General features: G+C 43.4%; 1 protein-coding gene across 1 annotated transcript in view; it reads right to left on the reverse strand.

Annotated features, from left to right (window-relative positions):
* The window catches only part of LOC134350773 (histone H2AX-like), an 87172-nt gene that overhangs the window by 33680 nt on the left and 34306 nt on the right, over positions 1–19186 (reverse strand). The window contains exon 2 of the mRNA XM_063056438.1: positions 19159–19183. Within this exon, the coding sequence (XP_062912508.1) occupies positions 19159–19183 (25 nt within the window). The remainder of the gene's footprint in view (positions 1–19158; positions 19184–19186) is intronic.

A 19186-nucleotide genomic window follows, 5' to 3' on the forward strand; every position in this document is an offset into this window, starting at 1 on the left:
GACGGTTTACTCTTTTCCACAGACGCTGAGTTCCTCCAACATTTTCTGTGTATTGCTTGGATTTCTGGCATCTGCAGATTTTCTCTTCTTTGTGAACTTTCTGTTATATTTGTTGCAAGTATACGATTAAATCCCACAGCCAGAGCATGACTCCTCTTATTAAGAAAGCCAATAAGCTCTACTTTGGGTGTAAAATAGGTAACCAAAACAAAGCCTGGGCTTCTAAGATGTGCTGTCAATCTTAGAGCTTGTCTCAGGTGTCCTCGGAAGTTAATGCCATTCACTGTCCTGCTGATATAGCAAGAACACAAAGATCATGTGATAGACTGCTACTCATGTCTGCCCAGTGTGTCTGGTTTTTCTGCTTAAAACAAGAAATACTTCAACAGCTCAATAGTTGCATTTAATGTCAGAGAATGTATACAATACACAACCTGAAATTCTTGCTCTTCACAGACATCCACAAAAACAGAAGGGTACCAGAATGAATGAGTGCTAGTAAAACAGTTCGAACTACAAAGCTCCCCCTTCCCCCATGCACAAGAAGCAGCAGCAGATCATCAACCGTCACCCTACCTCTCACCCATTATTTAAGCAAAAAGCATCAACACCCACCACACTCCAAGCAAGCAATGGCAAAGCCCCCAAAGACAGGCCATGATCTGTAGTACAACAAAAAACACCTCACTGGTTGCAATGTTCTCCGAGTCCTCTCACTTGAGAATCAGCAGCAAACTCTCCCCCACCATCCTGAGAAAGAGAGAGGGAGAGAGCAATTCACCAAGTTCAGAGACCTCTGACAGCCGATCTGCCATTGGGGACATTCCCTTTTCTCCCGCAATGCCTCAGTCAGTGACAGCGGCGTGGAATCGGCTTGTTCACTGGGCCATGGAGACTCAGAACCATGAAGGTGCTCTCATCTTCCAGGCTGTGTCCTTGGGATATTGAAAAGTGGCTGGTTGGTGAGCCCGGGGTGTGAGAACCATTGCCGTGAAGAACCGTAGTTTGAGTGCAGCTGTAGGTCAGGAACTCTGACAGAAACCCATCCACCTTGAAAAGGGGAAAACAGACATTAAAGGAGGAAATCCTTTGAATTCCCAAATCTTCCTTCAGCCTGGGGACCCGCGCTGCATTATGATAGTCTCTCAATAGTGAAGACACCAGAGACATTAGAGGGCAGACAAAGATACCATGATGTATTGGCCAGCAATGGGGAACGGCACTGATACAGATTTTGAATCCTTTATGTTGAGTAAGCCTCACCTGATAACTTGATCTAAGTTAAATGACAAACAAGATAAAATCTGCAGACGCTGGAAATACAAACAACTCACACAAAATACTGGAGGAACTTAGCAGGCCAGGCAGCATCTATGGAAAAAAATACAGTTGATGTTTCAGGCCAAGACCCTTCAATGGGTCTGGAGAGTAAAAGATGAGGAGTCAGAGCTAGAAGGTGGTGGGGGCGAGGGGTGGGGGGTGTGCAAGGGGAGGAAGAAACACAAGGTGATAGGTGAAACCGGGAGGGGGTGAAATAAAGAGCTGGGAAGTTGATTTGCGAAAGAGGTACAGAGCTGGAGAATGGGGAATCTAACAGGAGCGGACAGAAGGCCATGGAAAAAAGGGGGAGGAACAGCAAAGGGAGGTGATGAGCAAGTAAGGAAATAAGGTGAGAGAGGGGAAAGGTGAGTGGGGAATGGTGAAAGAGGGGAGGGAGGCATTACCAGAAATTTGAGAAATTGATGTTCATGCCATCAGGTTGGAGGCTACCCAGACGGAATATAAGATGTTGCTCCTCCAACCTGAGTGTGGCCTCAGCATGACAGTAGAAGAGGCCGTGGACTGACAGGTCAGAATGGGAAGTGGAATTAGAATGGTTGGCTACTGCAAGCTCCTGCTTTTTCTGGCAGACGGAGCGTAGGTGCTTGGCGAAGCAGTCTCCCAATATACTTTGGTTCTCACTGATATACAGGAGGCCACAATGGGAGCACTGGATACAGAAGATGATCCCAACAGACTCACGGGTGAGGTGTCACCTCACCTGGAAGGACCGTTTGGTGCCATGAATGGTGGTGAGGGAGGAGGTGTAGGGGCAGGATAAGTGCCAGGAAGGAGACCGGTGAGGAAGGTTGAATGGTAGGGAGTCATGTAGAGAGTAATCCCTATGGAAAGCATAAAGTGAGGGAAGGAGGGAAAGATGTGTTTGGTAGTGGAATCCAATTGGAGATGACAGTATTATGAAGAATTATGTGCTGGACGCAAAGACTGGAGGAGTTATAGGTGAGGACAAGAGGAACCCTATCCCTGGTGGGGTGGAGGGAGGATGGGGTGAGGGCAGTTGTGTGAGAAATGAAAGCGATTCTGTTCAGGACCTGGTCCGGGACTTGGGTTTGTCAAAGGCAAAAGCAGAATTACTGGGTCCAAGATTGCATGAATGGAATCTGTTGTCACCAGGCACAAAAATTTCCATAAAGGATTTTGATATATTTGAGACTGGTCTTTCCCAGAATAACTGACGCCAAGTTTAGGGAAGGCATTTTTTGGTCTGCAAATCAAACAGTTCACCAATAATGGGCAATTCAAATAATTTCAAGGGTATTGTTGAAAATTTTCTTGGCAACAATACAGAGCACCAAACTACGGGCAGCTGGTTGACAAAATGCTTCAAGCATACAAAACCACGAAGTGCAACATGTCACTAAAGATTCATGTTCTGCATTCCTATTTAGACTTCTTCCCTGCAAATCTTGGCACTGTCAGTGACGGGCACGGTGAAAGGTTTCATGAGGACAATGCGGTCATGGAGAAACTGAATTAGGGCAACTGGAATCCATCAATGCAGGCTGATTATTGTTGGACACTTAAGCAGGAAGTCTCAGACACTGAGTACAAATGAAAACCATCAACAAAACATTTTAACCTAGTTTAATTACTGCAAAGTTTCAGCACCATTATGCAATTAAATGCATTATATTCAATAAAAGTTAATTTATTGTTTCTCTGACTTCCTACGTGAAATTATATTTGTTTTCAGCTTCAAGCAACATGTTGTAACCACACAACAATTCTGAGTAAGCAGCACTTTTGAAAAGATTTGCTGTCCAGTGTTATATGTTAGTTCTAGTTAGTTATTGGTCATTTAAAATTGTGTGTTTTTCACTCCTTCACTGAGATCTTTATCTTCTCTTGGTGTCCATGCTGTATAAAGAGGAGCCACTCTTCCAAGGACCTTGCTCTGTACAACTCCAGATGATCTTAAACCTCGACATGCCTCAGCAGCCATGGGAGGGTCCCTCGATTTCACACTGGGGAGAGACTGTTCACCTGCTCTGTGTGTGGGACGGTATTCATTCAGTCACTGAGCTACAGACACATCAGAGAGTTCACACTGGCCGGAGTCCTTACAACTGCTCTTTTTATGTGAGAGAGTTTCCTTGCTCATCCCACCTGCAGACACACCAGTGAGTTCACACATACCTGTCCTGTATGAGGAAGGAGGTTTACTCGATCATCCCACCTGCTGACAAATCACCAACTTCACACAGAGGAGATAGTTTAAATAACTCTGTGTTGAACTTTTAACCATTCCAGTTGCAAGTTGAAGAGTGACTATTGGTGTCAGATTCTGCAGTTATTGCTACTGTTTATCACACCTGGAACCAAACCCTTGTCACTGGACACGGGAGGGGTTTGTTCTGATGACATTAGTCTTCAGCTGGAAAGGAGTTAATTATTGGGGATCTGTTACAAATAAATCACTTCTAGTTTAAATCATTTTCTTCCAATCAATTCTCTTTTAAATCGACACAATTTACCTGCACAAAGTGCTGAAGGAACTCAGCAAGTCGGGTGGCATCTATGGAGGGCGATAAACTTGATGTTTCTCCCCTAATCACCCTCTCTCCCTGCCTCATGATCTCCCCCAACCCCCTATTTTTAAGTCATCCCTCTCACCAGTCTTTGTGTTGCTCTCCATTCCTCTCCTCTACCCCTTCTCTCAGTCACTCACTTCCCTTTCTCTTTGATGAGTTTGTCAGCCCTTCCCTTCACTAGGACACTCCCTGACGTTTTCTCGCGATTATCAGTTGACGCATTCCCCTACTCATTCTGAGACTACCCAATCCCTTCCTCATCACCTTCATCTCTTAGATCACCCCCTTCTCACAACCCCATAACTTCCATCACTGAGTTACGCCTACCCCTTATGAATCCCTGCTCACTCCTGTCTCTGGGTCACCCCTTCCACATCCCCCTCAGCCTGTTCTGTTTTAGCCCTCCCCCCTCACCACGCCCACCCCTCCCACTTCCCCCCCACCCTTAGTTTTTGCACTTCTGCACCTGCTCTCTATGCTGCCCTTTTCTAAGCTTCTCCCCTTAATCCCACCCTCTATCCATCTCTGGGTTACCCTCTTGCCCACCACTCCTACCATTTCTTGGTCGGTAGTCAGTTCAGGTCCACTTAAAGCTTCCTCATCGTCCCTGTTGTGCTTTGTACTCCAAAACATAAAAACTAAATTGTGGAGAGAACGAATTATTTGAACAAAGAATGCTTAATCAAACGATATATGCACACACACAATATTTCTGCAATATTAATAGATTAGTTTTTCTGTTATAGAGTACAAAACATAACAAGTACACTTCTTCAGGAGGGGTCAGGTAGAATGCATTGATCCAAATGTTGTATGTGGACAGACCCAGAAGAGGCAGGGTAATTAAAATGAAATTGGACACTGGCTCAGCTGTTTCAGTCATTCCACAAAATCGGATTGAATGGAATTTCAAAGATACTGATCTGAATCCTGCAGATATCCAACTAACAGTAAAGAAAACTCCGGTGCGAATAACATTCGTAACAACCACCAAAAAGAGGGCCAGCATTGTGGGGCCATGATTGGCTGAGACAACTAAACTCGATTGGAGATTCATCCACCAGTTGCATACCACATTCCCTGTGAAAGAGTCAACTGGAAGTGCTAATAAAGGTAATGGATAATGCCACAGCTCTGTATAGGGATGGTATTAGAAAACTCAAACATATCGTGTAAAACGTTGCTAAATAAAAATGCCACACCAAATTTTACAAAGTCTGTCTGGTTCCTTATACCATCCATGATAAAGTAGCCAGTGAGCTGGATTGCATGGAGACTGAAGGAATTCTTTCCATAGTTGAGTGATGCCCATGGACAACGCCAGTGGTCCCGGTAGCCAAGAAGAATGGGTCTGTCAGGATCTGTGGTGATTTTAACTTCATCATCAACCCTGTACTGAAAGTAGATCAATGTCCTCTACCCAGGATAGAGGATATCTTTGCAAACCTTTCTGGAGGAAAATATTTCAGCAAAGTGGACTTAGCTGTGGCCAACCTGCAAATAGATGATTTCAAAGTGTTTCTCACCATAAAAAACACAAAGGGCTTTATCACTATAATAGGCTTGTTTTTGGAGTAGCATCTGCTCCTGCTCTCTGGCAGAAGGCTCCAGACCATGTGCTGAAAGGATGCCCAGGCACTCAGTGTTACCTAAATGACACCATTGTTATCAGTAAGGATGGCAAGGAACATCTTCAAAATTTCAAGACAGTGTTAAAACGATTAGAAGATTATGGGCTCAGAACATGATGCAACAAGTGTGAATTCTTTAAACTAAGGATTACTTACTGTGGTCACTAAGTTGCAAAACTATTTCAAAATCCAAACAAAACAATTGCTGCTTGCCTGTGACCGTACAGACTCGTTACACTTCCATGACGTGCCCATGGCTCCAAAGATTGCTCCAAACATCGAAGCATTTAGTACATCCTTTACTAACATTAGCAAATATACAATTAAGCATAATTGAGCATTCTCTCAGCATTATTCGGTGGTCAGCAAAAGATATGATCTTCGCTGGTCCCAAGCTACAAAGTGCCACGAAATAAGCAAGAATACATAACTTATTCTGTTTGCTTTTACCACACCCCCATTCATGTGAGTGGTTACCATAAGGAAAGTAATAAAGTCGCAACACAGAATAGAAAGCAAATAGAGAATAGGTTCATGGATCCTACATTCCAGCCCCTTAATTATTATACTGTAATAATTACAATTACATGCTACTACAGTACAGGAAACATGAAATCTCAACATTTACACAAATGTCCTCTTTTGGTAAGCAGTCTCTCCTGGATTGAGATCTTCTCCTGTGAAACCAGGTGGTCCCTCTTCACTGCATTCAGGAAAAGCTGTCTTGAATCTGTTGCCAACACTCATTTAAATGCAACACTAAAGCCCCATTAACTGTCAGCTCTGGCTGAGCATAGTCTCTTCCACCGCTATGGTCTCCTTTCAATGGTCCATCAGCAGTCCAACCCAGCATTGTTCTGATTGTGTAGAGTCCAACATTAACACTGCAAATTACTTGTAATGGTTCCAATGCCACACATACATTTACCCCGATTAGCAGCTCAATTTCAGTAAATAAACATGCTTCAGGTGAGACCATTCCTGAAGATCTCTCTGACGAGGAGTAGGAAGGCATAGACATTAGGCAGGTCACAATAGTTTTCACTATCTAAGTCAGCCACTTCCAATCCTGAAAGGAAGTAGCTATTTACAACTTCCTCTTGGCCCACGGTGCATAAGAGAATGAATGGGTGTTCCTTTTCCTGTCAGATTGAGCTTGTTCATGAGGCTCACTGTGCAGAACACTGCTGTACTTCCTTGATCTAGGAAAGCATAAGTAACCACTGTCTTGTTACTCTTCTTAGACTTCACCTGAACTGGAATGATAGGAAGTTTACAATCATGATCACCAGCCTCCGTAAGGCCAGTAGATACTAGGGCGGTACTCGCTGCTGTGTTTGCTTATTTCGAATCTACACCTTCTCATCAGGTCCAGGCTCAGTTTCAGCTCCACTTTCCACAGGAGCCACAGAAGTGGCAAAACAGCTTCCTTTAGCTTGAGAATGAATTTGTGATCCAGTTTTGTGCACACCTTCACTTACTGTCAGTGATGTAGCATTGTATCTTTTTCCAAACACTGGGTATGTCGCAATCTTTACTTGCCTTTCGATAAAATCCACAATGTCAGTGACAGTAACCTTATGGTTGTGCCTTTCTTGCAGTTTACAAGCTGCTGATCTCCATTTCTCCAAACTTCATCGGGGAATTTATTGTCAACAATCCTTACTTTAGCAGCCATGTCCAACTCAGGCATATCTCCCATGGTATTGGAACAGCTTCTAAGAAAAAGACTGTAGTCTTGAAGAGCTTCTACAGCTTCTGATTTGATATGTGGCCTAGAAAGAGGCCTTTCCATGTAGACCGCAGCAATTTTGTGCTCTACACCAAAATGTTTCTGTAGTAAAGCTTGGGCCTTTAGAGATCCTTGCTCCGGGCTGGCCCACTGACAACGTTTGACAAGCTCTCTAAGGTATCTTTCAGTGAACAGTTTGAGAAAATAAAGATGGTCACGATAATTATCGGCCCTGTGTTCAAAGCTGTTGTTGAAAGCCCTCATAAATGAATTGCCATCGACAATGTGAATCTCTCTTTCAGGCAGGGTTACAATCCGTTGTTGTAGCACTATGCTTGTTATTTCCTTTTGTGTTCTTGTGGCCTCAAGCCTGGCGTTTAGACCTTTATTATCCGAAACATGAGTGTCTTCATACTGAAAATCAATGTTCTCAGAAGCACCTTGTGTTACTGGACATGGCAAAGGTTCAGAGTACTTCCTTGGTGCAGCCTGAGAGTCAACTGCCTCTTGGGGCTTTAAATCATGACTCATACACATTTATTCCTTAGACTCCTTGCCATTGGATTTTCTCTGTTATATATCAACATTGAAACACTAATTGGAGAACTGCTCTGCTGGAGCATGTTTAGCACAAACAGCACTTGAAGCCTTTGCACTTTAACTTTGGCCATCTTGCCTGCAATTTTCTCCTGCAACTTAAGCTGTTCCATTTTTCTCCAAAGCTAATATTCCACACCTTTTTGGTTTCTTCAAAGCTGTTCCATGTTTTCTTCCTGGTCTCTACGAAGCAATTCTGTCCGTTCCGCCAAGGCGTGTCTATCCCTCAGTATCTGTTGTATTGTGCATAACTCAGCAAAATCAGCCTCCAACTTAGTCAGAATCAGGCTTAATATCACTGGCATACGTTGTGAAATTTGTTAACTTTGCAGCAGCAATACAATGCAATAAATGAAAATAGAGAAAAAACTGAATGACAGTATCATCACAAGCCTGGGCGGAAGGTATGGAAATCCTGAGGTGCCCAGTCGTCAAGATCCCCCTCTCAGCCTCACTGGTGTAGTCCAAAGGAAAGCTCATGAAGCAATACGTTTGGCACCAGCTTGGCTACAGGAGCTGCCAGAAGGATGTTCAATGACGTCCAGCCGCCTTAGGGGCTCCACTCCGGATTTGCTGTCTGGGTTTACTCCCATAGCCTCCACCTCTCCTGAGGCTGCCTATAAGGCAGTGGGACTATTAACTGACAGCTGAGGATCTGGTTCATAAACACCAGGACGTGTCCTACGTGCTGTGTGTGCTGGGGCCAGACCTCCTCCCTGTCCTCTGTAGTTCAGTCTGAGTCCGAAAGGAGTTCAGTTACCATGTGTCACCTGTGAGGAGAAACCACATGCAGAAAAGATATATATAAAATAGTTAAATTGAAATAAATAGTGCCAAAACAGAAATTTAAAAAGTAGTGAGGTTGTGTTCATGGGTTCATTGTCCATTTAGAAATCGGATGGCAGAGGGGAAAACGCAGTTCCTGCATTGCTGAGTGAGTGCCTTCAGACTTCTGTACCTCCATCCTAATGGTAACATTGAGAAGAGGGCATGTCCTGGGTGGTGGGGATCCTTAATGATGGACACCAGCTTCCTAAGGCACTGCTTCATGAAGATGTCTTGGATACTACAGAAGCTAGTACCCAAGGTGGAGCTGACTAATTTTACAAGTTTCTGCAGCTCACTTCAATCCTGTGCAGTAGCACACTCTCCCCAACCCCCACACCATACCAGACAGTGATGCAGCCTGTCAGAATTCTCTCCATGGTTCATCTATACAATTTTTTGAGTGTTATAAGTGACAGACCAAATCTCCTCAAACTCCTAATGAAATATAGCCGCTGTCTTGCCTTCTTTATGGCTACATCGATATGTTGGGATCAAGTTAGATCCTCAGAGATATTGACACCCAGGAACTTGAAATTGCTCCCTCTCTCCACTTCTGATCCCTCTCTGAGGCCTGGTATGTGGTCCCTCATCTTACCCTTTCTGAAGTTCACAATCAGCTTTTTGATCTTGAGTGCAAGGTTGTTGCTGTGACTCCTCTCAACCAGCAGGTATATCTTGAATATCTATGCCTACCAAATCACCATCTGAGATTCTGCCAACAATGGTTGTATCGTCAGCAAATTATTAGATGGCATTTTAGCTAAACCTAGCCACACAGTCATTGGTATAGAAAGAGTAGACCAGTGGACTAAACACACATCCGTGAGATGTGCCTGTGTCAATTGGCACCAAGGTGGAGATGTTATTACCAATCCACACAAATTATGGTCTTCTGGTTAGGAAGTTGAGGATACATTTGCAGAGGGAGGTACAAAGGCCCAGTTTCTGTAGCTTTTTGATAAGGACCATTGGAACGATTTGCACCAATGTGGTATCAGATGCATGGGTTGCTCTGCTAGTGTGACTGCAGAATGTGCTGCACACACGTTGGACACACTGTCTTTAACTTTATCTGTAGTCACAGCCTGTTCTTTGTCTTAGTAATCTCCCCCAGGGAATTGACCTTCAACATCACATGTTTGATTAAGTTTTCTCTTAGTCTTGGCGGCAAGATTACTGCTTCCAGCTGAACTCATTTTGTCTTCCAAGTGCACAAACCAGTTAAGACAATTGCAGTTCAATTCTTCAGCTTTTAACAATGGAAACAATTTAATTCTTCAGCTTTTCAACAGAACCAAGGGTTGAACACTTCAGGCAAACACCACTATACACCAATTGTACACAGCAATGTTTGACCATACAAAACTGTCTTTCAAATCCAAAAACCCACAGCGTAAATCACCAAAAGGTCAGTACTTGCCACAATCTGCTCTGGGCTGCAGTGCTTCTAATTTTTTGGAGACATCGGAAACCTGATGTTCATTTGGTATAACTGTCAAAAACCATTCCTGACACAAATGCAGTGGCAAAACTAATCCAAAATCAAAACAGAACAATTATCCCTTGCCTGGGATTGTAGGGACTTGTTTACTTGCGTGGCGCACCCACAGCTTCAACGATTGCATCAACCATCAAAGCCTTTATTTGATCCTTTATTAGCAATTAACAAATATACAATTAATCATAATTGAGTGTTAACTCATTGTTATTTGGCAGTCAGTAAAAGATCCAACCTCCACCCGTCATAACTTATTCCCTTCATTTTTACCATGTCTCCCCTAATGTGACTAGTTACCATGATAAATGCACAACACAGAAATCAAAACAGATAGAGAACAGATACATAGTTCTTACAGACACTATTGATGCACAAACATGCTGAGAAAATTCAAGCAGTAGTGGATGCCCCAAGGCCAAAGGATGTACCACATTTATGCTCCTTTTCAGCATTCGTCAATTCCTGCCAAACCTGGCTACTATGCTTTACCCCGTGAGCTTGAGAACAAATGGCAATGGACAAAGCAGTGTGAGCTGGCTTTCCAAAAGGTAAAGGAAATGGTGACCTCAGACACCGTACTCACACATTATGATCCAAATTGTTCAGCAAAATTTGCCATGCACTGTTCAGCATGCCTGAGATTGTTTCGCAGCCACAAGTCTCATCTGCCAAGCAGAATGATACCCCCTTGTCAGGAAAGAAGTTATGCAACAAGAGTAAGAAAGCCTCCACAACAATTAAATCTTTAGGTCTGAATGGAACAAATTAATATTTTATTTAAAATACAAATACAGTAAGTTTAGATCCCTTCTACATTGAGCTAAACTATAGAAGTTAGTTATAACTTCAGAGACCTGGCTCGCTTGAAAGATCAGATTAGGACAAGAAGGTGAAATACACTGTAGCAGTGACAAACAGATTTGAAGCTCTGACAGTGGAGAACACACCAAGCTGGTTGAAGTTTAAAAAGGCAGTGCTGGATGTGTCAAATGAGTGATAATGAAAATGAGAAAAGAGAAGAGAAAAGGTTGACAGATTTGCTGAATGATATTTATGATAGCGGAGAAATACCTGAGGAGATGAGCAAGTCAGTAATTATTGAACTGTCATTAAAAACCTAGAGCAATTGAACATGAATTACACCAGACAATTTGACGAGTCATGGTGTGAAAGTCCTGTTATGAATAGAGTAGTGTGTCTTCACTGAAAATAGTGAAAGATAAAATGCAGTCTTCCTCCTCAGAATGATTTGTGAGCAATCAATCGAGGTCCAGAAAGACTTCTACCTATCTTTCATCGATTACACCAAAGGTTTTGATAAGGTGAGACATTAAGAGCTTATAAAAATCCTTCAGCACTTGGGCATTGATAGGAAATGTATCAAATCATCAGAAATTTGTATGAGGAACAAAGAGCAGGAATGAGAGTTGAACATGAGACATGTGGTTTTGACCAGATAAAGAGGGGAGTCAGACAAAATAACAAATGAGAAAGTGTTGTGAAAAGATGGAATAAGAAACATAAAGTTGTGGTGGTAGGGGATTTTAATTTTCCATATATTGATTGGGACTCCCATACTGTTAGGGGTCCAGATGGTTTAAAGTTTGTAAAATGTGTTCAGGAAAGTTTTCTAAATCAATATTTAGAGGGACCAACTAGAGGGTATGCAATATTGGATCTCCTGTTAGGAAACGTGTTAGGACAAGTGACAGAAGTCCGTGTAGGGGAGCACTTTGGTTCCAGTGATCATAACACCATTAGCTTCAACTTGATCATGGACAAGGATAGATCTGGTCCTAGGGTTGAGGTTCTCAACCGGAAGAAGGCCAAATTTGAAGAAATGAGAAAGGATCTAAAAAGCGTGGATTGGGACAGGTTGTTCTCTGGCAAGGATGTGATCGGTAGGTGGGAAGCCTTCAAAGGAGAAATTTTGAGAGCGCAGAATTTGTATGTTCCTGTCAGGATTAAAGGCAAAGTGAATAGGAATAAGGAACCTTGGTTCTCAAGGGATATTGCAACTCTGATAAAGAAGAAAAGGGAGTTGTATGACATGTATAGGAAGCAGGGAGTAAATAAGGTGCTTGAGGAGTATAAGAAGTGCAAGAAAATACTTAAGAAAGAAATCAGGAGTGATAAAAGAAGACATGAGGTTGCATTGGCAGTCAAAGTGAAGGATAATCCAAAGAGCTTTTACAGGTATATTAAGAGCAAAAGGATTGTAAGGGATAAAATTGGTCCTCTTGAAGATCAGATTGGTCGCCTATGTGCGGAACCAAAGGAAATGGGGGAGATCTTAAATAGGTCTTTTGCATCTGTATTTACTAAGGAAATTGGCATGAAGTCTATGGAATTAGGGGAAACAAGTAGTGAGATCATGGAAACTGTTCAGATCGAAAAGGAGGAGGTCCTTGCTGTCTTGAGGAAAATTAAAGTGGATAAATCCCCGGGACCTGACAGGGTGTTCCCTCGGACCTGAAGGAGACTGGTGTTGAAATTGCAGGGGCCCTGGCAGAAATATTTAAAATGTCGCTGTCTACAGGTGAGGTGCCGGAGGATTGGAGAGTGGCTCATGTTGTTCCGTTGTTTAAAAAAGGATCAAAAAGTAATCCAGGAAATTATAGGCTGGTAAATTTAACGTCGGTAGTAGGTAAGTTATTGGAGGGAGTACTAAGAGACAGAATCTACAAGCATTTGGATAGACAGGGACTTATTAGGGAGAGTAAACATGGCTTTGTGCGTGGCAGGTCATGTTTGACCAATCTATTGGAGTTTTTCGAGGAGGTTACCAGGAAAGTGGATGAAGGGAAGGCAGTGGGTATTGTCTACATGGACTTCAGTAAGGCCTTTGACAAAATCCCGCATGGGAGGTTAGTTAGGAAAATTCAATCGCTAGGTATACATGGAGAGGTGGTAAATTGGATCAGACATTAGCTCAGTGGAAGAAGCCAAAGAGTGGTAGTAGAGAATTGCTTCTCCGAGTGGAGGCCTGTGACTAGTGGTGTGCCACAGGGATCAGTGCTGGGTCCATTGTTATTTGTCATCTATATCAATGATCTGGATGATAATGTGGTAAATTGGATCAGCAAATTTGCTGATGATACAAAGATTGGAGGTGTAGTAGACAGCGAGGAAGGTTTTCAGAGCCTGCAGAGGGACTTGGACCAGCTGGAAAAATGGGCTGAAAAATGGCAGATGGAGTTTAATGCAGACAAGTGTGAGGTATTGCACGTTGGAAGGACAAACCAAGGTAGAACATACAGGGTTAATGGTAAGGTACTGAGGAGGGCAGTGGAACAGAGGGATCGGGGAATACAGATACAAAATTCCCTAAAAGTGGCGTCACAGGTAGATAGGGTCGTAAAGAGAGCTTTTGGTACATTGGCCTTTATTAATCGAAGTATAAGGCATTGGTGAGGCCGAATCTGGAGTATTGTGTTCAGTTTTGGTCACCAAATTACAGGAAGGATATAAATAAGGTTGAAAGAGTGCAGAGAAGGTTTACAAGGTTGTTGCCGGGACTTGAGAAACTCAGTTACAGAGAAGGGTTGAATAGGTTAGGACTTTATTCGCTGGAGCGTAGAAGAATGAAGGGTGATTTGATAGAGGTATATAAAATTATGATGGGTATAGATAGAGTGAATGCAAGCAGGCCTTTTCCACTGAGGCAAGGGGAGAAAAAAACCAGAGGACATGGGTTAAGGGTGAGAGGGGAAAAGATTAAAGGGAACATTAAGGGGGGCTTCTTCACACAGAGAGTGGTGGGAGTATGGAATGAGCTGCCAGACGAGGTGGTAAATGTGGGTTCTTTTTTAACATTTAAGAATAAATTGGACAGATACATGGATGGGAGGTGTATGGAGGGTTATGGTCCGTGTGCAGGTCAGTGGGACTAGGCAGAAAATGGTTCGGCACAGCCAAGAAGGGCCAAAAGGCCTGTTTCTGTGCTGTAGTTTCTATGGTTCTGTGGTTCTAAGAAAAGAGCAGATATCATCAATCAGAAAGTGGCAGCTGTGATTTCTGGGGACATGTACTAATGACATGTACGAGAAAAAGTTGAGTTCAACAGTGCATGGCATTCAAGAGTTACATCAAGGGATGGTCAAGCAAAAATTTTGAAGAGCGAATTAGAACTTCTCAGATCAAAAACAGATGGAAGACATGATTGCCCATATCAAACAACATGGCACATAATGATGGGTAGGTGCACAGAGGGTACCCCAGAGGCAGGGAAGAAGAGATATGGGTGGGTGTCCCAGGGACTTGAGGTGGGGGATGGCACCCCAAAGAGAGAAGTGAAGGGAGAAGGCAGCGTACCACAGGAGGAAGGGTGAGGGGTGTCAGAGCAACGGAGGGATGGGAGGGAGAAAGCTATTTGTGTATTTAATATCTCAATAATATTTGAGTAATCTTTTATGTATATTGTTTGATTAAGCATTCTTTGTTTGTTCAAATAATTCATGTATGAAGTACATGAATGGCATATGTCATCACACCACCATGTGAGAAGTGCATGCCTCGCTTAAATTAGATATGCATTATGGACTCTCCATGTTTCCCTTTCAATTAGTTTTCCTTTCAACAGTCATCCTGTTCCCCCTCCTCCCCTCGCCCCCACCCCAACCCCTGTATCTGGGTTGTCTTCTTCCAGCCACCCCCATCATTTCTGGGACCCCCACCCACACGTTAGGATCACAACATTCCACCCACTGTCTGCCCCTCCTGTGTTGGCCTGTTTCCTCTCTCCCGTGTCTCTGGGTCACTCCTTCCACCACCCGTCGCATTTCTGGGATTCATCCTTCCGCACTCACATGTTACCAGTTCTCCTATTCTCCATTCCCCATCTGTGGGTCATCTCCTCCCCCTGGTCTCAGAATCTCCTCCATCCACCTACCCTGTTTCTGAGTCTCCCTCCTCCCCCAGTATCTGGGTCCCTTTTGCACCTCTCTCTCACCCCATCACTGTGTCACAGTCTGTGGGATGCAACCTTTCTCCCCTCCTTTAGCCCTAATCTGTTTCTGAATGCCCCATATCCTCCCTCACCCATCTGGTTTCTGGGACAACTTCTTCCTCGTCTCTGGAACACTTCCCTGTGCCCTATCCCATTCCCCACATCCCCATAATCATCTCCGCGACACCCCTGACATCCATCCCCTGTTCGGGGTTGCTTCATCTCCTTCCCTAAACATAATGGAATACCCCCTTCCTTCTCTTCTCACCCTCAATCCCAATTCTAGAATTCGCCTTCCCCCACCTCCCACACCCATCTCTGTGATGCCTCACTACCACCTCCTTACCCAACACACCAACCCATCTATTTAACGCACCTTTCACCCTCTGACTTTGTGATGCCCCTTACCCTTCCTGAGTATGAGATGCCCCGCTCATCACCACACACTACTCCTGCATCTCTACGATGTGTGTACCCAATTAACCATCTCTGGGATTCTCCCAAATCCATAAGATACTCCTCGAAGTATTCAGGAAGCAAAATCTTTGTTGTCCAGTGTAATTGGTGACTTTTGATCAGACTAAATGTTTTCAAAGAGTAAATAACATGTAGTTTTGTTGATTATTACGACCTGTAAGAATTTATCATGATTGCTATTCTGTGTTTGCAAATAGGGGATTAGAAGCTGTACAGATGTCAATTAGCCAATATCCATATAAATTTGACAATTCTGAGCAAAAGTTTCAGAGCAGTTTGGTGACGGAGGAGGGGGTGTTCCAAGGGGAGGACATTCCCCTTGGAATGCATGGGTTTCTTCTAGGTGCTCCAGTTCCCTCACCCCCACCCCCACAGTCCAAAGATGTACCGGTTAGTAGATTAATTGATCATGGTAAATTGTCCCAGGATTAAGCTAGAATTGAATCAGTGGGTTCCTGGCAGTGCAGCTTAAAGGGCTGAAAGGGCTTATTCCAAGCTGTGTCTCTAAAAATAAGTAAAGTATTCACCCTTGAGGATTATAAAGAAGCCAGAAAAAAGAACTCAAGAAGGGAATTAGGAAGGCCAGAAGGGGCCATGAATAATCCTTGACAAGTAGGATTAAAGAGAATCCCAAGGCATTCTATATATACATCAGGAACAATATGACAGCTAGGGGAGAAAGTAGGACCATTCAAGGATAAAGGGATACATTTGCTTGGCTGTGAAGGATTTGGTTGAAACCCATAATCAGCACTTCATATCAGTATTTACCAAGCAGAAGGACATAGAGGATAGAGAGATCAATGCCAAGTGTATTGATATACCAGGGCACTTTATGGTAAAGCAGAAGGCACTGTGAGTCTCTTAAAGAGCATTAAGATGAGTAAGTCCCCATGGCCTGATGGAATATACCCCAGGTTATTGAGAGAGGCAAGAGGAGAGATTACTAAGGCCTTGATCAATGTCTTTGTGTCCTCTCCAGGCACAGGTGAGGTCCTGAAGGACTGGCAAGTGGGTAATATTGTTCCATTATTCAAAAAGGGAACCAGGCATAATCCTGGAAAGAAGAGATCAGTGAGTTTCATCTTAGTGGTAGGGAAGATACTGGAGAGAATTCTTCAGAATAGGATTCATGAGTGTTTGGAAAATCGTGGCTTTATGGGGGGCAAGTAGTGTCTTACTAACTTGATTGAGAGTTTTGATGAGGTGATGAGGGTGTTTGATGAAGGTACAGTAGATCTGTTGTCTACATGGATTTTAGAAAGGCATTTGACAAAGTTCCTCATCCAGAAGATTGATTTGCATAGGTTTCATGGTAAATAGGCAATCTGGATTCACAACTGGCTTGTCTGTAGAAGACGGATGGTAGAGATTGAAGGGATTTACGCCAGCTGGAGATCTCTCATTACTGGTGATCCACAGGGATCTGGACTGGGATCTACTGTCTGTGATGTGTATAAATAACCTCGATGAAAATGTAAATGGGTGGGTTTGTAAGTTTGTAGATGATGCAAAGATTGGTGGTGTTGTGGATAGTGTAGAAAACTGGCAAAGAATACAGTGGGATATAGATCAGTTGCAGATGTGGGCAGAAAAACAGCAGATGGATTTTTATCTGGTCAAATGTGAAGTGTAACACCCTGATAGGTCAAATGTAAATAGAAAGTACACTGTTGAAGGCAATACCCTCAATAGTGTTGATGAGCAGATGGATCTTGGGCTCCAAGTTCATAGCTCCATGAATGTGGCTACACAGGTCAATAAGGTGGTTAAGAAGGCAATTGGCAGGCTTACCTTTATTAGTTGAGGCACTGAGTTCAAAGGTCAGGAAGTTATATTGCAGCTTTATAAAACTCTAGTTAGACAACGTCAAGAGTATTGCATACAGTTTTGGTCACACCATTTGAAGCACCTTCAATAACTCCAAAAGACTGAGGTTTGGTGAAATACTGAAAGGCTTTTATTTGCTGTACAATACGACCTCCACGGTGAGTGTCTGCCCCCGGACCGAGGGGGAGGGGAAAGGCGAAACACCTTTATACAGGACTCTATGGGAGGAGCCACAGGGGCAGTCAGCAGAGGAGCGTGTCCAGACAGTTAACTCAGTTACAACATATATGTGGTTTACCACATCATTATAGGAAGGATGTTGATACTCTGGAGAAACACCTGTGTCTCCTCCAAGGCCGTGAGTATCATGAACTCATTCATGAACAATATTTGCGAGCGCATCACAGGTGAGGCTTCCTGCCTGGCCCATTACAAGAAACAGTCAACCAGCAGCTCCCCGGAGATCCAGACTGCCATGTGGCTATCGCTGCTTGGGAAGCTGTCCAGTCTCGTCACGTCAGAAGGAACAATGTTGGTGACCGAGTACACCAACTCAAAGTGTATTTCCACAGGATCCTGACAAAACAAACTGAAAACCCAATGGCTCTGTTAAATGTCACACACAGTTTCCATGGAAGAATTGTCTTAATATTTTGACTATACTTTTATATATCTGCCTCAATATTTCTCTTTCAGGGGATAATATTCATCAAGTTCATGTTGATGACAATTAGCTGTCCCCCTGCCTGGTGACATTCCTGTGATCCTGCACACTGAACTAACACGGAGCTTCCCCTTCTCCTGCCCCGTTAGTTTGTCTTCATCTTCAAGCACTTGTCCCACTGAACTCTCCATTGACAGAGGAAGACGTTGATCAGGATTTTTGTATGCTTTCTGTTCTTCACGTTCTAGTGAATGCCTCTTCGTTTCCCCATTATACTGTTTCCTTGCTGCCCTGAATCTACATCAGAATAAATTAACTGTTGTATCACCGTTTCTGTGTTTCCACCACAGACTGTGAAGTGACCCTTCCATGATGTGATGTGTTTTCACAAACAGGGACACATTCCCAGAGGCAGTTATGGTAGAATTAATTCACATTCTCTGTGGACAGTAACCAGGATTCAGTGACTGATCATGCAGGGAGTCCACGTTCACAGAGAGGTTTCTGAGTGCTTCCTTTTGGTCTGTTGTTTAATTTTATTTTTTCTTTGGTATCAAACTGAGGAGGCTGAGTCAGTGCCCAAGAGTATCAAAGCAGCAGGGCCTGGATCCAAGAGCCAGGAATGAGCACTAGGCCAGATTGAAAGTGTCTTGTCAGGGTTGGGGTGAGGGAGTTGTTCAGCTTGCTGCTTGGGGGGGAGGGGGGTTTGTTCATCCCTGTGCTGAACTGAGGCTGTGGCCTGTAACTAACAGGCTCCTGCACCGGCTTCATGACTTTAGTTCTGAGTATTATTTACTTTTTTTTACTTTTTGCACGATTTGTTCTTTTTTGCACATTGGGTGTTTGACAGTCTTTTTTCATGAGTTCTATTGGGTTTCTTTGTTTTGTGACAGTCTCTAAGGAGATGAATCTGAAGGCTCAATATAGTATACGCAGTTTGAAGTTTGTTCAAATTTCATGTCCTTTTGGGGAGTGACAGTTATTTTTCACGCTTCTTTTGCTGCCGTCTGATCATTGGAGAATCGGACAGCTCTCTGATTGGGTTATTCCACATCACCAATCGGAGAAAGCATTGCACCACCAATCGCAAATGTCCTTCCGCAATCCTC

This window comes from Mobula hypostoma, chromosome 8 (genome assembly GCF_963921235.1).
Source record: "Mobula hypostoma chromosome 8, sMobHyp1.1, whole genome shotgun sequence".
Lineage (NCBI taxonomy): Eukaryota > Metazoa > Chordata > Chondrichthyes > Myliobatiformes > Myliobatidae > Mobula > Mobula hypostoma.